This window comes from Heteronotia binoei, chromosome 9 (assembly GCF_032191835.1).
Source record: "Heteronotia binoei isolate CCM8104 ecotype False Entrance Well chromosome 9, APGP_CSIRO_Hbin_v1, whole genome shotgun sequence".
In the NCBI taxonomy this organism is placed as follows: domain Eukaryota; kingdom Metazoa; phylum Chordata; class Lepidosauria; order Squamata; family Gekkonidae; genus Heteronotia; species Heteronotia binoei.
This window is the reverse complement of record NC_083231.1, coordinates 97,363,676-97,388,306: the sequence shown is the minus strand read 5'-3', so window position 1 is coordinate 97,388,306 and position 24,631 is coordinate 97,363,676. Positions and strand designations below refer to the sequence as shown.

Genomic DNA, 24,631 nt, shown 5'->3' with positions numbered 1-24,631 from the left:
CAACATGGATCCATTGGAATGCTAGAAAAAAAAGTGCTTTCAAATTCCAGTTTTTGCTGCCTTTGAGTTTAGCTAGGTTTATTTCTGGATTTAAAAGTGAAAATGTTCTGAGTTGTTTGAATTCCCCTTTGCCTTTTTTCAGCGGGAGATGATTTAGGACCCTCATCAGTGCAGCCGGATGTGCCAAAGTATTTAGGATACATGTTTCTTGCTCAGTGGGGGCTCATGGCAATGAATGATTTGTTTGGGCATAAATTAACTCCTCTCTCCAGGATAAATGGGGCTGGAATGCAAACACCTGAGAGCATAATATGACTCTCAGTCTGCATTCTTTGTATTACTAAGTAGAAGAATAAAAGTGTGGAATCAGTTTGTGAAGAATCTCAGTGCTATCTGCATCGGTGCTTGAAATGTGAAATCACTGAAGGACTCCAAACATGAATCTCCAGGATATTGGTGCAGACTATCAGATAATATTGCATCTGTGCATTAACACCAGTTACTCATTCATGATTAATTCCTATGTTCACTTCCAAATGTCATCTTCATATGGAGAAGAGCTCTGTGTGGTGAGATAGCAGCTTTGAACCTGCTGAGGTAACCTATCTGGAGAAAGGGAAATCAAATCTCCTTTCAGGGTCTATTCACTTTGAGGCTTAGCTACAAAATAGTTACTCTCATTGGGGAAAGGTTAGTAATTCTAGGAGATGAAGTTGAGAGCCAGTTTTACTTTATATATTGAAGCCATGCACACATAACATTTACCTCATTGAATATTATATTTTCTGTTAAATAAATCTTTGTGGTTCACCTCCATCTGTGTCTTGTCTGTCTAGTCTAGGGAAAAGTTATTTCTGTTTACCTCACAAATAATCACAGCCTTGGTCTAACAAGTTCTCAAATAAGAGACTTTTAGGTAGCAATAGGTTTAATCAAAGCTTGTGTCCCCCTTTTTTATTTGATCATGGGTAGTTGGGGTTTAAAGAATCTATAGAAGAGGCTGGAGTAGAGGACTGGATATTCTTCAGAAGGCAGTTGCCTCAGCATCCCTCCACCCCTTTCTCTCTCAACCCACAGCTACCTGGCACAACCCTTCATCATGCTTGGGTCCATCTCTTATCAGCACTGTAGCCAGGTATTTTTCTTGGGGGGTGGGGGCAGGCGGGGAATAGTTTAACATGGTGGAGCTTACGTCCAAGGAAACCTGCTAAGCAGATTGGGCTGTGCAAAGTAATGGAAAAGCTGTTCTTGTTTTGACTGAGCAGCCAACTTGTGTTTATTCCAGGTCAGGGCTGGCAAACAAAAATTTACAGGAAACTTCTGTAACTTTACTTGTGGAGTACTTTAGAGGTTTGAATTGTAAAACTTACCTTCATTTTTTTTTAAATGGTTTTCTCATAGTCTCGATCCTTACCCAACAACCCTTTAGAAATGCTAATGACCTCCCTGGCCAGAGACAATGAAATCAGTTCACACCTCCAGCTAGAAGCTAACAGTTGGCAGGTAAATGAAAACAGCTTTTACCCACAAAAGGGCTTTCCCACCCCCTCTATTTCTTCTACCAGAGCAGACACGACACAATCAGTTTTCTGGCTGGGTGGGAAAAATTGGGAAGGGGGTGTTGCCTAGTGAGAGCCCTGTCATAGCTATGGGCTTGATCTCTAAGTGCCATCTTCTCTCTATTGGTGAAGTCATCACAGACAGGGCAGGAACCATGTCTGCATCCAACTGAACACGAAATCACTTCCCAAGAAACATTTGTATTAAATTTTAATTTGAACTGTATTGTTTATTTAAGTATTTATTGGAACTGTATTGTTTATTTTTAAGTATTATTTAAGTATTTCTCCCCAGTGTAGCTCAAATTGGGTTACAACAGAAAAAACTCTTAAGAAATTACACAATAAACAACAGACAACAGAACAAATTTCATCTTCAGCTGGTTCTAGACTCATTGTCTGACTTACCCAATTGCACAATTGTGAGCCACAAGCTAAGGGCAAGCTCATGCCCAAGAATTCACACCTCTACCAATGCCCAAGATTTATATAGAATACATGAAACAGAAGGGAAAAGCAACTCCTCAGTAAGATTTTGCAACTGATACAGATGTTCCTCCCACTTCTCCCTTTCTGCTAGCCATGCCCAGCCCTTATAGTGTCTTTGATTCCTGTGAGCAACTTAATAAACTAGTTTTAGCTGTAAAGTGGGGGAAATACTTATTACTACTGTTATTAGTACATAGTTTACAGGAATTTTGGATTTTGCCAGTCATCTGGGATCCAAGGGCTGTATGATAGTAGGGGCATGCATGGGCTTACCAGTCTGTTCTTGGAGGGGGGAGGCTTGATGCACATTAGCATCAATGGACATCTAATTATGATCTTCAGCAGGAAGATCATAATCACCCTACATCAACGACATCTGAATATTCATACAAGTTTGTGATATTCTTGAATACAGTGCTTTTCAGTGACATATGTTTACATATTCAGCTGCAAGTCATTGAATGTTGATTATTAATCAAATGATTTAAACCTGCCCAGACTTTCCCTATTGTACTCCTCAATTTTTCTTCTCATAGAATGGGAATGACAACACCACATTCTGGATTTTGATTTATTGACATAACTCTTGTTCTTGAACATACAAATCACTGTAATACATTCAGTAGATCTCCTACATTCCAGCTCCCATTGATGCCAATAGCGAGAGTTCCATTGAACTAAAGGATCAGGATTGCATTAGTCAATAAAAGGCATTCCTGTCAATGCCTAGGTCTTTGTGAGCCCACTAGAGGTTCCTCTATGAGAAGATAAGCAATGATTATACATACTTCACCGAAGGACCGCTAATTTTTGCTACCACTCTTCCTTTGCAATGGGCATATATGAGGAAGTGCAGAATTCAGTGTGATCTAAAACAGAGCCTAAGTTTATCTACATGGCAATTTAGCTGGACTTGTCAGTGTCCCATGGCAGAAGAAAAGGAGGAGGAGATTGGATTTATAACCCACCCTTTACTACCCAAAGGAGTCTCAGAGCAGTTTACAATCTCCTTTCCCTTCCCCCTCCCCACAACAGACATCCTGTGAGGTAGAGAAGAGTCTGTGCACAACCACTACACCACACTACATCCAAAGCAAAATTTCTGCTTCGGAACACTCTGCTACTGTGTCAGAACCATTCATGTGCTTGTTGCCAGAAAATATGATAGAGAAAAGATTTTCTGGAAGCAAAATGAGAATCATCCATCTGATATGCTAAAGTCAACTAGATGTTTCCATTACCTTAAATAGCCTGTGAATCAGGCTCTTAATCTCATAACAGTACAATTTCTCATCTGCAAACAGAAGATTCATTCCTCACTTGTAATCACAATTCTAATAGAATTGCTTTTTTGAATGTGCCATTTCATACAACACCATGTAAAGATGTTTTAGAAGGAAAGTATTCTGTCTTGTTAATGACAAATTTAACGTAGCTTGATCACATTGGCAGTCCATTCAATATTGACTGTAGGATAGTGACTATAAATTCTGCTTGTAAAGAAGGAAAATAACCTTTAAGTCTGGATTTTTGGTTACTTAACAGAGACAATGTAAAGACACATGGATGATTATTATAAACTGGGAGGAGACAAACACAAAAATCTAAGTAAATTGCTTGCCACTGGAACTTTTAAACAGTGAAAACTGGGTATTTACTTACATTTTTAATAAAGAATTCTTGCCTATGCTTGCACTAGTAAGGAGACTTCTAAAATATACTGCGTTGCCAGCTTTGGGTTTTAAAATAACTGGAGCTTTTGGGGGTGCAGCTTGGGGACTGCAGGGTTAGGGAAGGGAGAGAGCCTAGCAGGATATAATGTAGGTTTGTCAGCCCCCGCCCCCAATCCAGGTGGGGGTTCCCCTGCTCTTGCGGGCTTCTCACCACCACTGGGCAGCTGGCTGGTGGGGGAAAACCCCACCCACAAATGCCTCGAAATGTAGTGCAATGACATCACTCAGAGGTGGCATCATCGTACAGCACCATTCTAGTTTTTGGGCAAAACATTATGGTAAAATCAGTCTCAAACCATAGCACATCACCAAGCAATGTTGATGGCTCGATGATGTCACTTCCAGGTGATGTTATTTTGCTGTGCGCACAAAGTGTGCATGGCAGAAGCTTCCAAAAAGCTCCATCAACTCCCCCTCCTCACCAGCAGAAATATAGGACCTGGCTGGCAACCCTAGTATAATGCCATAGAAGCTATCTTCCAAAACAGCTATTTTCTCCATGGGAACTGTTGTAGTTATCTGGAGATTAATTGTAACAACGGGAAATATCCAGGTGCCAACTGGAGGTTGGCAATGCCAAAATATATATCAGCTGCAATCCAGACAGAGTTCTTTTGGTGTGGGGTGAGTTGAAGGTGGCTTTGAGAAAACTGATTTTGCATGGTACATTGCTGGAAACAAACCTGTTACAGGGAGTGTGTCAAAGTGGGACAGTACTGTGGCTGTTCAGTAGGCAACAAGATTTTCATGCAACCCCACCCCCAGTTTTAGTCTTTGATATTTCCATTTAAATAATCTCAGATATCAGGTGTTGGGAAATATCAGCTACCAATAACCAAAGCAGACAATACTGAACTGAGTAATCTGATAAGGCAACTGAATATGTTCAGGGTTCCAGAGGAGATCTGGGAAATTACAGGCCAGTCAGTCTGACTTCAAAACCGGGAAAGTTGGTAGAAAGCATTATCAAGGACAGAATGAGTAGGCACATTGATGAACACAAGTTATTGAGGAAGACTCAGCATGGGTTCTGTAAGGGAAGATCTTGCCTCACTAACCTGTTACAGTTCTTTGAGGGGTGAACAAACATGCGGACAAAGGGGACCCAATAGATGTTGTTTACCTTGATTTCCAGAAAGTTTTTGATAAAGTTCTTCATCAAAGGCTCCTTAGTAAGCATGAGAGTCATGGAGTAAAAGGACAGGTCCTCTTGTGGATCAAAAACTGGCTAATTAATAGGAAGCAGAGAGTGAATATAAATGGGCAGTCTTCACAGTGGAGGACAGTAAGCAGTGGGGTGCCGCAGGGCTCAGTACTGGGTCCCATGCTCTTTAACTTGTTCATTAATGATCTGGAGTTGGGAGTAAGCTGTGAAGTGGCCAAGTTTTCAGATGGCACTAAATTGTTCAGGGTGGTGAGAACCAGAGAGGATTGTGAGGCACTCCAAAGGGATCTGTTGAGGCTGGGTGAGTAGGCGTCAGCGTGGCAGATGCGGTTCAGTGTGACCAAGAGCAAAGTAATGCATATTGGGGCCAAGAATCCCAGCTACAAATACAAGTTGATGGGTGCGGTGACCAGAATTGCACACAGTATTCCAAATGAGATCGCACCATCGATTTATACAGGAGCATTATGATACTGGCTGATTTGTTTTCAATTCCCTTCCTAATAATTCCCAGCATGGCGTTGGCCTTTTTTATTGCAATCGCACACTGTCTTGACATTTTCAGTGAGTTATCTACCACGACCCCAAGATCTCTCTCTTGGTCAGTCTCTGCCAGTTCATTCGTGTTTGTTACATCAGTAATGCTGTCCAGCCATCTCATCTTTTGCCGTCCCCTTCTTCTTTTGCCGTCTGTCTTTCCCAGAATCAGGATCTTCTCCAGGGAGTGCTCCCATCTCATTTGGTGGCCAAAGTATTTGAGCTTCAGCTTCAGCATCTGACCTTCCAGGGAACAGTCTGGGTTGATTTCCCTTAGGACTGACTGATTTGATCTTCTTGCAGTCCAAAGGACTCTCAAGATTCTTCTCCAGCACCACAGCTCAAAATCATCTATTCTTCTGCACTCGGCCTTCCTTATGGTCCAGCTCTCACAGCCAAACATTACTACTGGGAATACCATCGCTTTGACTATATGGACTTTTGTTCGCAGGGTGATGTCTCTACTTTTCATTATACTACCCAGGCTTGCCATAGCTGTTCTCCCAAGGAGCAAGCGTCTTTTAATTTCATGGCTACAGTCACCATCTGCAGTGATCTTGGATCCCAGAAATGTGAAGTCTGTCACTACTTCCATGTCTTCCCCTTTTATTTGCCAAGGGGTGATGGCAATGATCTTAGTTTTTTTTTATGTTGAGTTTCAAGCCTACTTTTGTGCTCTCCTCTTTCACCCTCAACAAGAGGTTCTTTAGGTCCTCCTCACTTTCTGCCATTAGAGTGGTATCATCTGCATATCTCAGGTTGTTGATGTTTTCCCCGGCAATCTTAATTCCGGCTTCTGCTTCATCCAGGCCAGCATTCCACATGATGTACTCTGCATATAAATTAAATAAGCAGGGTGACAATAAACTCCTTTTCCTATTCTAAACCAATCAGTTGTTCCATATCCCATTCCGACCGTTGCTTCTTGACCTTTCTACAGGTTTCTCAGGAGACATGTGAGGTGGTCTGGTACTCCCATCTCTTTAAGGACTTGCCACAGTTTGTTGTGATCCAAACAATCAAAGGCTTTAGCATAGTTAATGAAACAGAAATAGACGTTTTTCTGATACTCCTGTGCTTTCTCTATAATCCATCAAATGTTGGCAATTTGATCTCTAGTTCCTCTACCACTCCGAAACCCAGCTTGCACTTCTGGTAGTTTCCGATCTACATACTGCTAAAGTCTAGCTTGTAGGATCTTTAACATGACCTTGCTGGCATGTGAAATCAGTGCAATGGTGCAATAGTTTGAACATTCCTTGGCATTACCCTTCTTTGGGATTGGAATATAAACTGACCTTTTCCAATGCTGTGGACACTGTTGCATTTTCAAAATTTGTTGACATAATGTGTGCATCACTTTAACAGCATCATCTTTTAGGACTTTGAATAGCTCAACTGGGATACCATCATCTCCGCTTGCTTTGTTGTTAGTCATGCTTTCTATCGCCCATTTGACTTCACGCTCCAGGATGTCTGGCTCAGGGTCAGCGATTTCACTGTCAAGGTTGTCAAGGACATTGAGATCCTTCTTGTATAATTCTTCTGTGTATTCTTGCCACCTCTTCCTGATCGCTTCTGCTTCTGTTAGATCCCTACTGTTTTTGTCCTTTATCATGGCCATCTTTGCACGAAACATTCCCTTGATTTCTCCAATTTTCTTGAAGAGATCTCTTGTCCTTCCCATTCTATTATTTTCCTCTATTCCTTTGCATTGTTCCTTCAGGAAGGCCTCCTTATCTCTCCTTGCTCTTCTCTGGAAACCTGCATTCATTTGGGTGAATCTTTCCTTTTCACCTTTGTCTTTCACTTTCCTTCTTTCCTCAGCTATTTGTAAAGCCTCATCAGACAGCCACTTTGCTTTCTTGCATTTCTTTTTCTTTGGGATGATACTGATTGCTGCCTTCTTTACAGTGTCATGAACCTCCATCCTCCAACCCTAGTTCCTTAAACCTATTCTTCACCTCCACTGTATATTTATAAGGGATGTGATCAAGGTCAAACCTGAATGGCCTAAAGGCTTCCCCAGTTTTCTTCTGGGGAAGCCTGAAATTTGCAATGAGTATCTCATGACCTGAGCCGCAGTCAGCTCCAGGTCCACAGTTGTTCTAGTTACCGTTTGACTTCCTACTTTGGCATTCCAGTCCCCTATGATGAGAACATCTTTTTTTGGTGTTAATTCTAGAAGGTGTTGTAAATCATAGAACTGGTCCACTTCAGCCTCTTCTGCATCAGTGGTTGGGGCAAAGACTTATATTACTGTGATATTGAATGGTTTGCCTTGGATACAGACGGAAATCATTTTGTCATTTTTGAGACTGTATCCCATTACTGCCTTCCTCACTCTCTTGTTAACTATAAAGGCCACACCATTTCTTCTATGGGACTCTTGCCCACAATAATAGATGTAGTGATCCTCTGAGTTAAATTTACCCATTCCCATCCATTTTAGTTCACTGATACCCAAGATGTCAATGTTCAGTCTTGCCGTTTCTTGTTTGACTACATCCAGCTTACCTTGATTCATAGATCTTACATTCCACGTTCCAATGCAGTATTGTTCTTTGCCACATCGGACTGTTAGAGAACTGTAGTTCTGATGTTGTTTCAAAAAAGATTTCTGGAGTGGTTTCTCTTTAGTTTAGTGTAAGAGAAACCATTCCACTGTGTGGTAATTTTCACCACTGCCACTGAAGGGGGCATCCCTCAGCATGGTATTTAGACCACTATCTCCAGGGGATTTTCCCCACAGTAGTGCTTTTACCAGGTCTCTCAGACCCTGGTGTGCTGTTGGAACCCACATCCACATGGATTTTCAGTAAAGGAAGCCCCAACCCATTGCTTGATTCATGGAAGGCAGGTCCATCAATGGCTGCTAGCCAAAGTGACCTGGCAAACCTCCACATCCAGAGACAGCAAACCTCTGAATATTGGTACCAGGAAGCAACATCTGAGGAAGGCCTTGGCCTCTGTGCTATGTTTGGCCACTGTGTGAAACTGGATGCCGGACTAGATGGAACACTGGTCTGATCCAGTAGGGGCTCCTCTTATCTTCAAAAGTAGTCTCCATGTGGCAGCTGTTTTCTATGCACTAAGGGCTAAAGACTCAAAGCAGAATAGAGAGCATTGTAAAATCAAATATGATTACATCTTCCTCCACCGGAAAAAAAATCTAGAACCAAGACTTTGAAGATATATTGCATTTTTTTTAAAAAAAGGAATAACTATTCTCAGACAGATTTGCAACCTCAATAGTGCAGCATTTCCCCTTTGAGAATTAGATAGGGGGAAATAACTATAAAGTGACTAAAAATATAGCCTGCTTCATTTTCTTTGTTTTCCATGAAAAGGAGAAGGAAAGGAGCTTAGATGTTGAATAATTAACAAGATAAGTTGGTATTAATCAGCTGGTATAATAAAAATGCAAACTGTGAGAGGGAAGAAAATGTGTTGCATGACAAAGTGCTAAATGTATCCTTAGTGTTGCCTTTTTCTGGCTGCTTTTAGAAAGTGTAAAATTTGGGATATGGTGCAGTGGGTGCATTTGTGTGTGTGTGCAAGTATGCATTGGTTGTGGATAATATTTTTTCTCATATATCATAGCCATTTTTTTTTTCAATAAGACAAAACGAATTACTGCTTGGCATGTATATGTAATAATGTTATAACCAAACTGTACATAATTGTGATGCTAAAGCAGATAAAGGTGGTCAATTTTTGTAAGGGGTTAGATTCTCATTGGCAAGGTTTGTGGGGGAGGGGGAGAACCTTATCTAGCTGTAGGACATTTCTGTGTTCTAAGACCAATGTAGTTTGCTGATGGTGACTCATGATACATAGGGGGACATTTTTAAGATTCTGGGTTTATGCAGATTTCTACTAGATAACTCCATCAACATACTCTTAAAAACATTAGAAGAGCCCTGCTGAATCAGACCAATAGTCTATTTAGTTCGGCATCTTCTGGAGGTCCAATGCCAGGGCATAGAGGCTGAGGCCTTCCCCAGATGTTGCCTCCTTGCTCTGAGATTCAGAGGATTAGTGCTTCTAATGGAGGATCCCCTCAGTCCCTATAACTAGTAGCCATTGATAGACATTTTCCATGAATCTATTTAATCTCCTTTTAAAGCTGTTTATTCCTGTGGCCATCACTACATCCTCTAGCAGCAAATTCCACATTTTAATCACTATCTGTGTAAATTAGAATTTCATTTTGTCTGTCTTTAACCTATTGCCCATTAGCTTCATTGGGTGCCCCTGAATTCTAGTATTTGCCAGTTCTCTGCATTGCTTGCATAATTTTATAAACCTCTATCATGCCCCCCTTATTTGTCTTCTTTCTAAACTGAAAAGTCCCAGACTCTTCAGACTCTCCTCATAGGGAAGGTGCTCCAACCCCCTAATCATTTTGGTTGCCCTTCTCTGTACTTTTTCTAGCTCTGCAATGTCCTTTTGGAGATACAGTGACCACAACTGTACACATTAGTCCACATGAGGCCACACCATAGAGGCATTACAATGGAGGCATTACAATATTGGCCATTTTATTTTCAATCCCTTATGACTCTAATGTAAGAGTTTGCTTTTTTCACTGCTGCAGCACACTGTGTCGACACTTTAATTGAGATATCCACTATGACCCCAAGATTTTTTCCGCTCTCAGTCTTAGCAAGTTCAGACCCTGTTATCCTGTACTTGAAGCTGGGATGTTTTGTCATAATGTGCATCACATTGACTTCCACCAGACAGGTTTGGCAAGAGTACAGCCTCAGATGAGAGATTTTAATGTGTATGAATAGGCTTAAGGTATGCTTGCAATACATTCCTAAGTAGGTTACATCTTTCTAAACTATTGACTTCAATAGACATAGAAGAGTATAACTTTGTTTAAGGTTGCATTGTTAATTCCAGATGAACAGAAGACCAGAAGAGCTATTGAAAGGTAGAGGAAATACTTTGCTGTCTTGAAGGCAGAATCACCAACATCTCCAAGTAGCAGAAGAATCAGGGTTTGTTTTTTTTTTTCCAAAAGAGTAGATTTTTGTACCCCAATTTTATCTACCTTAAGGAGTCTCAAAGCAGCTTACAATCGCCTTCCCTTCCTTTCCCCACAACAGGCACCTTGTGAGATAGGTGGGGCTGAGAGACTTCTGAGAGTAGGGCTGCCAGCCTCCAGATGGGGCCTAGAGATCTCCTGCTTTTACGCTGATCTCCAGTGGGCCGAGATCAGCTCCCTGGGGAAAATGGCTGCTTTGAAGGGTGGACTCTATGACAGTGTACTGTGCTGAGCCCCACCCCTCAGCTCCATTCTCAAAGTCTCCAGGTATTTCCCAACACAGACCTGGCAACTGTATCTAAGAGATATGTGACCGACCTAAGGTCAACCAGCATGCTTCGTGTGGAAGAGTGAGGAATCAAACCTAGCTCTCCAGATTAGAGTCCACTACACCACCAGGGGGTCCAGTTCTATGAGCCCCAAAAGAAAGTGCCCCTATCCTTCATTATTTCCAATTAAAGGAAGATATTTAAAAGGAGCATGGTCCCTTTGAATGTGAGTGCCAGAACTCCCTTTGGAGTTCATTCATGCTTGTCACACCCCTTGCTCCTGGCTCCATCCCCAAAGTCTCCTGGCTCTACCCCCAAAGTCCCCAGATATTTCTTGAGTTGGACTTGGCAACCCTGTTCTTGGGTAACAGGAATGGTAAATATGTCTGCATGAAACGATGGAATATTGCTCACCAGTCAGTATTGACATGTTTGTTGCAGGTGGAGAAATGATTGTTCATGAAGGCATTTATTTTTTAATACTTTGCAGGTTCTAGGACTGCTACATTCCCTAGTATTGAAAATGTGTGCTTGGCCTAAACTTTGACTTGGGTTAAGTCCTTGTAGCCGTGTTTACATATTTGTTCTCAGACATGAGTGATAGCCTGTGAGTACTGAAGTGTATGCATCTGGCCAGAATTTATAGCACATCTACACTTGAAAGCAGCAGGAGTTTGAAGCAAATGTCCATTAGATGTGCATTTGCTTGTGCTGAATCTTTAGGAACTGGTCAACTGGACATGTTTCTGGCCAAGTGTAAATTGGGCATGGAAAACCTTGGCTCATGTGCAATAACTTCACAAAAGTTATTTTGCATTGCTTCTTCACTTTGGCTTCTAACTCTGTTAAAAAGCCAGAGTAAACACTTCATCCTCTGCTTATTTCTCACAGGGGTAATGTGTCAAAATTATAAACTTAATCATTATTAATTCCTTTGATATTTATCAATTGCAGTAACATTAATCATGATAAACACCTCTGGTATTAATGTGGATGTCATTAGTGTAGCACTTCAAGATTTTCTACTGTTGCTCAGCCTTCATTAACTGGACCATTAGTTACAAGGTGTTACTTTTTGCATAAACAACTCCATGTTTCCTGTTCTCCCCACCCCACCCCAAGTCTTGCAGATATTCTGAACTACAGTTTGCAAACATGAATTATGTTTATGAATGTAAGAGGGATGTATTCAGATCTTTCACACAGATACTGTGTCTGTTCAAACTGGACTTTCAAGTGTCTGAAATTGCTGTATAGTAGGGGTGGCCAACGATAGCTCTCCAGATGTTTTTTGCCTACAACTTCCATCAGCCCCAGCTATTGAACCTATTGTATTAGTAGTTGATTAATTGGAGAAAGAAATTGGGGAGAGGAAGTAACTTGGGTTGGGATTGTTATTTGAATTAATTAGCTATTGAGAAATTTGATTGAGTTATTGGCTAATTAAATTGGGAAGAATAAATTAGTGGGTGGCTGGGGCTTAGAATTTAATTGGCCATTAGGGGTAAATTGATTATTTATTAGCTGATTAATTAATTGGATTGAAATTAAGAGGGGTTTTAGAATTAATTAACCATTTAGGGGAGGTTATCATCCTTGATGGAAGCCGCAACAGGCTGGGCATTGGAACAACCAAGGCTCTTAATCCTGGGTGATTTCAATGTCCATGCCAATGACGCGAACTCCAATCAAGCGACGGACCTAGTGTCATCCATGGGTATGCTAGGACTCTGTCAATTTGTAACAACACCCACACATTAGGCCGGGTACATGTTGAACTTGATCTTTGCATCGGGGGTTACAGTGAACTGAATTACTGCTGATGCAGTGCCATGGTCGGACCACTATGTCCTGAAGGCCGGTATGGATGTGCCACCCCAAACCTGTTTAGGCGGCGAGCGTATTTTAGCTTGCCCACGGAACCTAATGGACCCAGTATGGTTCCAGAGGGAACTGTGGGATACCTGGCCCCTGGCAATTCTCTTGATGACCTGGTTGAGTCCTGGCAAGACCGGCTCACCATGGCCATTGATGAGATCGCTCCCCGGCACCCTCTGCACCTTGTTCAAAGCTGGCGCCGTGGTATAACACAGAACTGTGGCTGATGAAACGGAGGCTCAGACGGCTAGAGAGGCAGTGGCAGCATACTCGAGACGAAGCGACCAGAACATCTTATAGAGAGTTTATGAGGTCCTATGAGATGGCAGTCAAAGCCACGAAGAAAGCTTGCTTTACGGCCAAGATTGCATCTGCAAATTCACACCCGGCTCAATTATTTAGTATTATTCAAACTCTTACAACTCTGCCACAAGGCAGACCAAATTGTAGGGAATTGGACATTGGCTGTGAGGCTTTTGCAACCTTCTTCGCAGATAAGGTCTCATCGCTCCGCTGCGACCCCCCTGCCACAGTTGAAACAGTATGCGAGCTCAAGGCTCTGTGCCTGTTTTCCAGATCAGCTTTAGACAGTTTTACAACACTTAGCATGGAGGAAGTTGACAGAATTCTCTCTACTGGGCGCCCAACAACATGTGATTTGGACCCTTGCCCATCCTTCGATATCCTATACGGGATATTGTAAATAGATCCCTCTCTGAAGAGCTCTTTCCAAGGCCCCTCAAAGAGGCAGTAGTCCACCCCCTCTTGATTTGGCACACTACCGACTGGTCTCGAATTTACACTTTTGGGGTAACATTATTGAGAGGGCAGCAGCGCTGCAGTTACAGAGCTTTCTGGAGGACGCTTCCATTCCATCCCACACCAGTCCGGCTTTTGCCCGGGTCATGGGATGGAGACAGTGCTGGTTGCCCTGGTGGATGATCTCCAGTGACATCTGGATTGAGGTGGTTTGGCAGTGCTGATGTTGTTGGACCTGTCAGCGGCGTTCGACACGGTCGACCATCAGTTGCTGGTCCACCGCCTTGTTGATGCAGGGATTCAGGGGTTGGCCCTGCAATGGCTCTCCTCTTTCCTTTTTGGTCAGGGACAAAGGGTGACGAATGGGGGACAATCGTCCCCGAGACATTTGCTTAATTGTGGAATGCCTCAGAGGGTGGTGCTCTCCCCGATGTTGTTTAATATCTATATGTGCCCCCTTGCCCAGATTGTCCAGAGATATGGGCTGGGTTGCCATCAGTACACTGATGACACCCAGCTCTATCTACTGATGGATGGCCAGCCAGCCTCTGCCCCAGAAAATTTAGTCTTGGTATTGCAAGCCGTGACAGGGTGGCTTAGGCTGAGTCATCTGAAGCTGAATCCGACGAAGACAGAGGTCCTTTGGCTGAGTTGTGGCGGTCTGGGAAGGGAAATCCCTCTACCAGGTTTTGATAGGACACCACTGATATTGGCGCCCAAAGTCAGAAGCTTGGGGGTGCTACTGGAGCCCACATTGGCAATGGAGGCTCAGATAGCAGCCACTGCAAAATCTGCCTTTCACCTTAGGCGGGTACAACAGTTGGTCCCCTTCCTTGAGCGCAGTGACCTAGCAACTGTGATCCATGCAACAGTCACCTCGAGACTAGACTACTGCAATGCCCTCTACATGGGACTGCTCTTGTCTCGTATCCGGAAACTGCAGTTGGTGTAGAATGCAGCAGCCAGGCTGTTATTTGGTCTCTCTATACAAGAGCACATACAGCCAAGGCTGCGGTAACTGCACTGGCTGCCAATAGTATTCTGGATTTGCTACAAAGTGCTGGTTATCACCTTTAAAGCCCTATATGGCCAAGGACCTGTCTGCCTTAGGGACCGTCTCTCCCCACATGTTCCCCAGAGGGTACTCAGATCTGGATTGCAGAATTTATTGTCAATCCCCGAGCTGAGGGAGGCAAGACTGAAGGCTACCAGAGAAAGAGCCTTCTCAATTTATTATTATTATTATTATTACTACTACTACTACTATTAATTGCGGCCCCCCACTGGTGGAGCAACTTCCAGAAGAAGTAAGGGCCTTGCGGGACCTTGTTCCACAAGGCCTGTAAAACAGCCCTATTTCGACTTGCCTTTAGCTGAATTATAGTATAAGTAGATGCCCAACATTGCTGAACTTAATGAAATCAACACTAGCACCAAAATTGTTTTAAATTGTTTTAAACTTTTAATATTATTTAATTGGCATTAATTAATTGTTAATATTTTAATTATTTACTGTTTTATTGTTTTAGTTTGACTGTTGTTAGCCGCCCTGAGCCTGCTTCGGTGGGGAGGACGGGATATAAATCTGAGAAAGAAAGAAAGAAAGAAAGAAAGAAAGAAAGAAAGAAAGAAAGAAAGAAAGAAAGAAAGAAAGAAAGAAAGAAAGAAAGAAAGAAAGAAAGAAAGAAAGAAAGATAGATTGGCCATGCTGGCTGGGGCTGATGGGAGTTGTAGGCAAAAAACATCTGGAGAGCTACCGTTGGCCACCCCTGCTGTATAGAAATCTGGAGTGTTGTCTTTCCCTTGCTTGACAGCCTAATCACCGTTTTATTTGACATATGGTTAATGAATATGGCAGCTTGACTAGTCCTGGCCAGCCTGATTTCATCAGAGCTTGGAAGCTATGCAAGGTTGGTCACAGTCAGTAATTGGATGGGAGACCACCAAGGAAGTCAGGGGTTGCAGAGGAAGGCAAGGGCAAACCTTGCCTTGATCTCTTGCCTTGAAAACACCATGGTCCATGGGTTGCCATGAGTTGGTTGTGACTTGATGCTCCACAGTTATAATTATTTAATGAACACATGTGGAACTCAAAGGTGGGGCTGTGGTTCAGTGGTAGCACATCTGCTTGACATGCAAAAGGATCCCAGGTTCAATTCCGAGCAGCTCTACTCCACTCAAAAAATAAGATAGTAGATCCTCTACCAAAAACCATGGAAAGATGCTTCTAGTCTGGGTAGAAAGTATTGATCTTGATGGATCAATGGTATGATTCAGTATAAGGCAGCTTCATGTGCATTCATTACTCATGAAAAGCTAACAAGATCTGGCTGCACGGAAATATTCATGAAAGGGAACATAAAGGGTAATGTTGGAGATTACTCTTTATAAGATAAAAGAATAATGCCGGATATCAGCATATAAAGCTGCTCTATAGTGAGTCAGAAATTGTTCCATTCATTCCATTATTGTTTACTCAAATTGGCAACATCTCCCTGGAGTCTTAAGCAGAGGACTTTCCTTACCTGACCCATGAAATTCTCTAACTGATAATGCCAAAGAATGAACCTGGGATCTTCTGCATGCAAAGTATATAGACTACCATTGAGCTATGTAATGCATAATTCATACCCGTGTACTCAGAATGCATTGTTATCCATTAATTTTTTATTAGCAAGGTCTGTGTTATCATTTAACACAGTATCATTTGTCCAGGTGTTAAGAAGGGTAAGGAAATCCCGCATCTGCAGTTTGCAGGTTGTCCAGATCCTTCCAGCTGAATTGTTTGTCTCAGACAATCGCTCTTAATGGGATGATACTTGTGAAAATAAGGTATGAATTGCCCTTGGCAAGAGATGAAGGTCTAGATCTTGCCTGCTATTTCCTTCATAGCACTAAAGCAATTCTTTTCTTTTTTAACTCTTTCTGGACAAATATATACACACGCAATCTTCTTCCTTCAAAAGCTGACAACCATTCTGACCCAATATCCCTTCAAAATCTCTCCGCACATAATGCAAATATCCTATTCCCAGAGCTTTGCATGTTGAACTTCAAGAAGTATTTATCTCCCCAGGAACTCCAGTTAATTTAATATTGAATTCTGTTACTAATGTCAGTACGAGTTCTCAGAAGGCTATATTTATAGATGTAGCTCCTTTTCTGGCAGTGTCCTGCTTCCAGGCTGTGAAGGATAGCCAGTCTTATAGCTCTCATTAGCAGTAATATGTTTGGCAGTTTGAAATGAATAGACAAGCCTCATGGCTTTTATGGCACTATGCAGGCTTTCAGAATGGCCTGTTTTTAAGAGGAGATAAGATCATTGAATTCATGAAAACTCTCTAGCTTCTTCACACTTGACTGAAGCTGTTGCAAGTCTGCCAGCCCTTGGTATTTTGAGTCAGCAGGGCACACCATCTCCCCACCTCCATATCCAACAGGGCATGTGTCCATTGAAATGCCCATGTCATCTTGAATATTATTGTGTTTTCTTGCAGCCTGTGACCTAATGAATCATGGAATTCTGGCACTTGTCAGTTCCATTGGCTGTACATCAGCTGGATCCCTCCAGTCCCTGGCAGATGCTATGCACATCCCTCACCTCTTCATCCAGCGGTCAACAGCTGGAACTCCAAGAAGTGGCTGTGGGACCACCAGGAGCAATAGGAACGATGACTACACACTCTTCGTTCGCCCGCCTGTCTACATCAACGATGTCATCTTGAGGGTGGTCACAGAATACGCCTGGCAGAAATTCATTATTTTCTATGATAGCGAGTATGGTAAGTATTTACTGTGTGTACCAGGGGATAATTGTTATCATTAAATGCATATAATAACATTAAATGCAATTGCATTAAGGTCCTTAAAACCTTCCACTAGATTATACTCCTCTTGGAGCATTTTATGACAGCATTAGCATTTCACATAATCCTTCATTTAAAAAAAAATCCTCCCTCTTTCCGAAAACAGTCGTCGACTTTTATGGCTTTGCTTGATAATTCTTTTGATAAGTGCCAAATTAAGCAGTTCAGGAGATTCCCCCCCCCTCCTTTTTCTGATGCTGAGAAGCACGTTAGCAACCCTTTTGCACACTTTGTGTCTCGTATGAATGTTCTTTATGTGCCTGAGAACATTTGGAAGAAAAACTGAATATGCAACTCAGCTGAAACAGGCTTTGGATTTGACCTAGGAGCCAATTTAAAGGAAAGCCAAGATGAGCCTTCATGTGTGCAAATTACCTAATCTTTCTTCATCTGTCATCTTCCCAGTGTCTTGTTTCCTACTGAAATGGATAATGGCAATTCAGAGGGCAGCACACATGATATCTTTCCTTTTAAATTAGACACTATAATTTAACAAATCATCCCGTTATGCTGTCTTTAGAGGAGGAGGAATTTAAAATAGTCGTGTGGGAGCAGGTAATACACTTGCCCCTTTGTATAAGTCCTTTTACAGTTACTGAGACGGGGAAAAGTATTGTCTGCTGGTGAATTGAATGAGGAGTCTCCTTCTAGAAATTTAACTCAGCAGCATGAATTTCAGAATTACTCATTTTCCTTGGATAGTTTTGTGAATGTGTTTCATTTGTGCATGTGAACTTAGGAAGTAATTTTTCCCCCTCTAGGTCAGCTTGACTAAAACCATAAGAGGGTGTTTTAGTTATTTCTCTTCAGCATATAGCTTCTCTAATGTTCTGGGGTCACCTGGAGTGATTTCCTCCACAGGTATATTTTTCGCAGTGCACATTCTCTGTCTGGTTTGGATTATGTGAGCTATTCCCCTTCTGCAATTCATTTGCAAAGTGAAGAGGGAAGTGTTGTGTTTGGCTCCACCTCTGATGGAAGTCAGTTTGGTTTTGGCTCTGCCTTCTATGGCAGCTGTTTTGGGGTTGCCCACACCACCTCTCAAATTCCAGAAGTGTCCACAGGCTCAAAAAGGTGGCTATAGTTTCATGATACTGTGATATCCAAATGATACATAGATGCAGCCTGAGAGCCTGTAAAATGCTGCACAGTGACTCAGGATAACCAATTTAAAGCACAGGACAGCCAGCAAACAGGCACTTAGAATGTCTCAGCAGGGAGCAGATCTCAAAAAAGCAGAACAGATGCTGCTGACTATCAGAGAGGTTCTTTGGGGCTTGCTCCAAGAAACAACAGGAGTTGGTTCAACAAAGGCCAAATTCCAGCTGAGCTACTATAACCTGCAGAACCTGATGACTGCCCAGAGCCCTGTCCCTCAATTGATGTTGGAAGAAGTTTAAATGGACAATTCTCTGGTTTGGATCTGTGCATTTTTAAAACATTAAAATATGCCTTTTGCTATTTCTAGTGAGGTATTTGGGAAAGAACCAGCTTATGGCATTTGAAAGGTTTGTTTTGACTCCAGAGCAGAAAGATCTGAGGGTCAAACTGCATTTTACATTTTCTTCTGTACTCATTTTGAAAGACTCCCCCCCCCCCAGTGCAGCTACCATAGCAGCTTTTCCGCTGGGAGGCTCCCCCCCCCCGTTTTGTTTCATCATCAAGCTCTTTGTATCTACACTGTTGTGGCGGGGTGGGGGGAGAATACTCACCCTATCAAACTGTTTAGAGGCGACAGTTTTCAGTGGGAAAATGGTACAAGAGGAAAAGTTTAAAGAACTTTTCTCTCCCCACACCATTTTTATCCTCTAAAAATCAGCACTTGCAACTGTATTTGGAATTGAGGGAGATTTAAAATGGAAGGAAAAAATGAAGCTTTGATTTGATTTGTCAGCTTCAGAATCCAATATTTCTTCCCCTCTTTGGAGAGTCTCTGGGGTCTTCTCCCTTCTCCACACTCACTCTTCTGGATTCAGACAGAAAACCTTCTTCAACAAATGACCCCTAGCTTCAGATGATTATTGGAATGATCCAGAGACTGAACCAGTTGTCTAGGGTTCAGCCAGTGGGTTTCCTCTTGCTCTTTTCATTGAAAGCCTCAAAAGCTGTTAAGTTTGCGCACAAAAAAGGGCAATTTGAAAGCTCTGGGTATGCAATAGTTCCACATTTTACTCTAACCCAAATTGCTTCTAGATATGGAGTCAAAATAGCATTCAAAAGAAATGTATTCAAAATAAAAAATAGGGTTGCCAGCCTCTAGGTGGGGCCTGGAAATCTCCTGCTTTTAGAACTGACCTCCAGCAAACAGAGATCAGCTCCCCTGAAGAAAATGGCTACTTTGAAGGGTGGACTCTATGGCATTGTACCATAAATTTGGAGTTGGGAGTAAGCCGTGAAGTGGCCAAGTTTGCAGATGACACTGAATTGTTCAGGGTGGTGAGAACCAGAGAGGATTGTGAGGCACTCCAAAGGGATCTGTTGAGGCTGGGTGAGTGGGCGTCAACGTGGCAGATGAGGTTCAGTGTGGCCAAGTGCAAAGTAATGCACATTGGGCCCAAAAATCCCAGCTACAAATACAAGTTGATGGGGTGTGAACTGGCAGAGAATGACCAAGAGAGAGATGTTGGGGTCATGGTAGATAACTCACTGAAAATGTCAAGACAGTGTGATATTGCAATAAAAAAGGCCAACGCCATGCTGGGAATTATTAGGAAGGGAACTGAAAACAAATCAGCCAGTATCATAATGCCCCTGTATAAATCGATGGTGCGGTCTCATCTGGAATACTGTGTACAATTCTGGTCACCGCACCTCAAAAAGGATATTATAGCATTGGAAAAAGTCCAGAAAAGGGCAACTAGAATGCTTAAAGGGTTGGAACACTTTCCCTATGAAGAAAGGTTAAAATGCTTGGGGCTCTTTAGCTTGGAGAAACGTCAACTAAGGGGTGACATGATAGAGGTTTACAAGATTATGCAAGGGATGGAGAAAGTAGAGAAAGAAGTACTTTTCTCCCTTTCTCACAATACCTCGTGGGCATTCGATGAAATTGCTGAGCAGACAGGTTAAAACGGATAAAAGGAAGTACTTCTTCACCCAAAGGGTGATTAACATGTGGAATTCACTGCCACAGGAGGTGGTGGCGGCTACAAGCATAGCCAGCTTCAAGAGGGGGTTAGATAAAAATATGGAGCAGAGGTCCATCAGTGGCTACTAGCTACAGTGTGTATATGTGTGTGTGTATAAATAATTTTTTTGCCACTGTGTGACACAAAGTGTTGGATTGGATGGGCCATTGGCCTGATTCAACATGGCTTCTCTTATGTTCTTATGCTGAGGCCCTTCTCCTCCCCAAACCACACCCTCTCCTGGATCTACCCCCGAAGTCTTAGTATTTTCCAACCCAGAGATGGCAATCCTAGAAAAATACCTTTTTCTGTCACTTTGGATATATAAAGAGGTGCTTGAAGAATCTTTGTCAGCCATACAACTCATCAACTTGTCATTCCAGCCAGGATAGCTGTATATTGATCTCCTAAACACCTATCAGTGTTCGTGCTCAGATGGTTAATGTGTGTGTGGGGGGGTCATTGTGGAAATAATTGAAAATACTTCCCTTATGAATACTAGTTTGCTGTAGCATTAATCATGGAATCATAGAATTGGAAGGAGATTTTTTAGGCCATCAAGTCCAATCACTGGCTCAGTGCAGGCAATCCAAGCTGCAGCATTCCTGACAGGTGGTGGTATTTGCCTTTGTTTGTAGACCTCCAGTGAGGCAAAGCCCACTACTCACCCCAGGGATAGCTGGCTCCTTAGTCAAACTGCTGCTACTATTAGAAAGTTCTTTCTGGCTCCTTAGTCAAACTGCTGCTACTATTAGAAAGTTCTTTCTGGTGTTCAGTTGAAATCTTCAGCACTCTTGAAATTTAAATTAGGAAATATATTAAAATATTAGAAGAATAACTCTCACAGACCACTCAAGAATGGACCTGGCCGTTATACTGAATACAAGTTAGAACTTGAATTCTAGAAGTTTGCAAACATATATGGTAGTGGAAAGTTCTGGCAACCTTGTAGAGTTTTTAAGGCAAGAGACAAATGGAGGTGGTTTGCCATTGTCTGCCTCTGCATTGTAACCCTGGACTTCCTCAGTGGTCTCCCATCCCAATTTGGATACTAACTCTACTTAGCTTCTGAGTTCTGATGCAGTTGAGCTAACCAGAACCATCCAGGTCATATATAGTTTGGTGTAGTTCATACTGAGCTGACTTGGAATTGCTTAGTGGGAATTGACATTTTCATCTTCCTGCCTGCCCAAAAAACTACTTGCCTCATCCCAGCTGGGATCTGGGATACATAGAGGAGTTTCCAGAAGGAGGAGTGAAAGGAAGGAACAGAATGCCAGCTCACAGCTGGAAGTCAAGGTCCTGATCTTTCCTCCTTCCTCAGAAATTTGGAATGGTTCAGTAGAGGGTTGGGGGTCCAGCCATACACCACACAACATGGCTCCACTGGGCCACATGTTCTGCACCCCCGAACTAGTGAATAATGTTCCCTAATTCCCAGTCTTTCACATATTTCCCAGCCTCATTCTAGCACTTCTTCCTACCAGCTTTCTCACCATTATGTTCTTTGTACCTTCCTTGGTCCACGGACACAAGATCAGCACCTGTGCAGCTCTATGGCCACTTCTGACAGACAACTATTTTCATTCTTACTCCAAACATTTTTACAAGTCTGGTCAAAAGGGAAGCCATCTATGTCTGTTGCCAGGAAACCCATAAAGGACTGAGCATCACCTAGTAACCTAATTTGCGCTCTTCCTTCTTCTGTCAGGTCTGAACAGAATTCAAAGAAAGAAGCAGTTAATGAATGAAAACAATGTGTCAGCACACATTGTCACTTATACAGTATCAAGTCATAAAAGATGAGAGTCATTAAGAGCTGATACATAGCCAGAGTCTACTTAGCATCTGTGGCTCATCTCCATTTTCCACTTGTGTTCTCATTTATGAGATTGGCAAAAGGTCCAGTCATCATTTGGGATCTTCGTCTCAGAAGAGAGATGTGATTTTCAGAGGAATGGAAAAAAGGAAATCAGTTCAAGAACAGACAACAAAGTGAGATTGATTTCAGGTTTTCACGGCTGGTAACATCATTAGGGTTTGTAGAATCTTTCGGGCTCAAGTGCCGTGTTCTACTGGAGAAAGTTTTCCTTCCAGACATTTCGTTCTCAGCTGCGGAGAACGAAACGTCTGGAAGGAAAACTTTCTCCAGTAGAACACGGCACTTGAGCCCAAAAGATTTTACAAACCCTAATGAGATATGACTCTCTGTCACAGTTCCAATGTCAGGCTTTTTAGTATGTTATGTAGAAGACCTACATGATTTAGACAGATGGAGGCATTGTGTGCCCTCCCAAAGGCTTCAGAGGCAGGCGGTAGTTTCTTTCCTCCTTGTTCTCCTCCTCTCTCCTGACTCTGCTCCTTTCAGCAAGAAGCAACACGTCTCCCTTGACTGCTTTATCTTTGCATTAAGAAGGGCCTGGCTTATCTTGAGGCCAGTGCCTTTGGAGGCTCTACTCCTCTGGAATTCTCTTGGTATCTGAGCAATCCCTATGGCAAGGTACTATCACCTCCACACCCCAGCTGTGACTCATCTCATTTCCCCACCCCTGGCTTCAGGCTGCCTCCCAGCTGATCAGTGGGCTGTTAAAGGGCCAATCCCAGTCAAGCAATGGAGCAGCAGGTTTTGCCTTAAAGGGCACTACCTGTGTTGCCACTTGGATGCTGAGGGTGGGTACCTGGGTCCCCTGAGTGTCAGAGAACCTTGGTGCTGCTTGATCCCTAACACATTGGGGAAATATCCAATTAGTAACCAAAATATGTTAGACTAGCTATAACTCCCAAAGTACCAAGCTAGCTTAGTTTTAAATTTCTAGAACTCTTTGCGCAGCCTTTTTAAAAAATTAAATTTTCGCTGAGAGAAAAAATGAACCCAAAATGGCATTTTTAAACCAAGTGAAGGGATACATTTAAACTATATATAAAAATACAAATTACATAATAAAGCAATACTATGCTAAATGTATTTTAATATTTAATGTGATCTAAGGAATTTAGCACTTAGATTTTAACGACAAATGCCATAGCTTTCCTCCTGCTACAACTGCACTCTTTGCTGATCCTTTAAAGTTTTATAAAGTTCAGAATTTAAAGTGACTCTTTACAAACCAGCTTCCCCATTGGCTCTCACACTATGAGCAAGTGGACCAGTTCCGTTCATTGAGAGTTTCCTCTGTAGACAGTTTATAGAGAACCAGTATGGACTAGGTTCTTGGAGGCCATGAAAGCTCACTGTATGAACTTGGGCCAGTCTCTCTCAACCTCACTCTCAGGATTACTGAGATGAGAGTTAAATGGAAGGGGGGAAATGACATTGTAAACTGCTTTGGGCTCCCACTGGGAAGAAAGTGATTCATAAATAAATATAGGTACCATGAACAATTTCCCCCTTTGTTAGCAGGTTCATATAATTCTAATTCTTTTTTTAACAAATACATTCCATATTATGTCTCATGCACTTATAATAACTGACTCCCTTTGATTTTCTCTCTCTCTCTTGTATGGCTCTGCTGGTTATCTTTATGTTTTGATATGTCTTTTTTTTTTACACAGTAGACTAATTCTCACTGGGTGCAGTGGTTTGTCCTTGGTTTAATCTGGTCTTCCCTGCTTTGTTTAAGGTATATCACCCATCGTTTTTAATTCCAAAATGCCTTTGTCTTTCTCTGAAAATGATGCCCATAGCAATAGCTGAAGAATGCATAGCAAAAGTTTAATTTAATCAATTTTTCATCAGACTGTTTTTCTATAAAATGCTCTGTCTGTCTCTGTCTGCCTCCCTCTCTATCTATCTATCTATCTATCTATCTATCTATCTATCTATCTATCTATCTATCTATCTATCTATCTATCTATCTATCTATCTATCTATCTAAAAATAAGTCATTGGTATTTATGATAATTCTTGCTACAACAAAACTGGGCTGGAATCCAGAATAAACAGCATGCTAATTCAGATACTTCATATCATACAAAGAGGCTGCATTCATTTACATATCCATTTATCAGTGTCATAGGTTTTAAGTTCAACACACTGGAATTGCATTTGACTTTTATCTTGGCTATCAATGATTGCCTTTCATTAGAGAAGTGATACAGCATAATTTGTATTTGGAATTATATATTTCTGCAGGGCAAAATGTTATTTGCATTCTGTTCTGCTCTGTGAAGTAGTCCAAATACTTTTTAAATG

At 42.1% G+C, this 24,631-nt stretch overlaps 1 protein-coding gene across 3 annotated transcripts in view; it reads left to right on the top strand.

Moving 5' to 3' along the window:
* The window catches only part of GRID2 (glutamate ionotropic receptor delta type subunit 2), a 1,226,781-nt gene that overhangs the window by 663,521 nt on the left and 538,629 nt on the right, over nt 1–24,631 (top strand). For all 3 annotated transcript variants that reach the window (XR_009555818.1, XM_060247053.1, XM_060247052.1), the window contains exon 3: nt 16,943–17,227. Coding sequence is in view for 2 of the 3 variants with exons in the window: in XM_060247053.1 (XP_060103036.1) it covers nt 16,943–17,227 (285 nt within the window). In the remaining variant the exon portion in view is untranslated. The remainder of the gene's footprint in view (nt 1–16,942; nt 17,228–24,631) is intronic.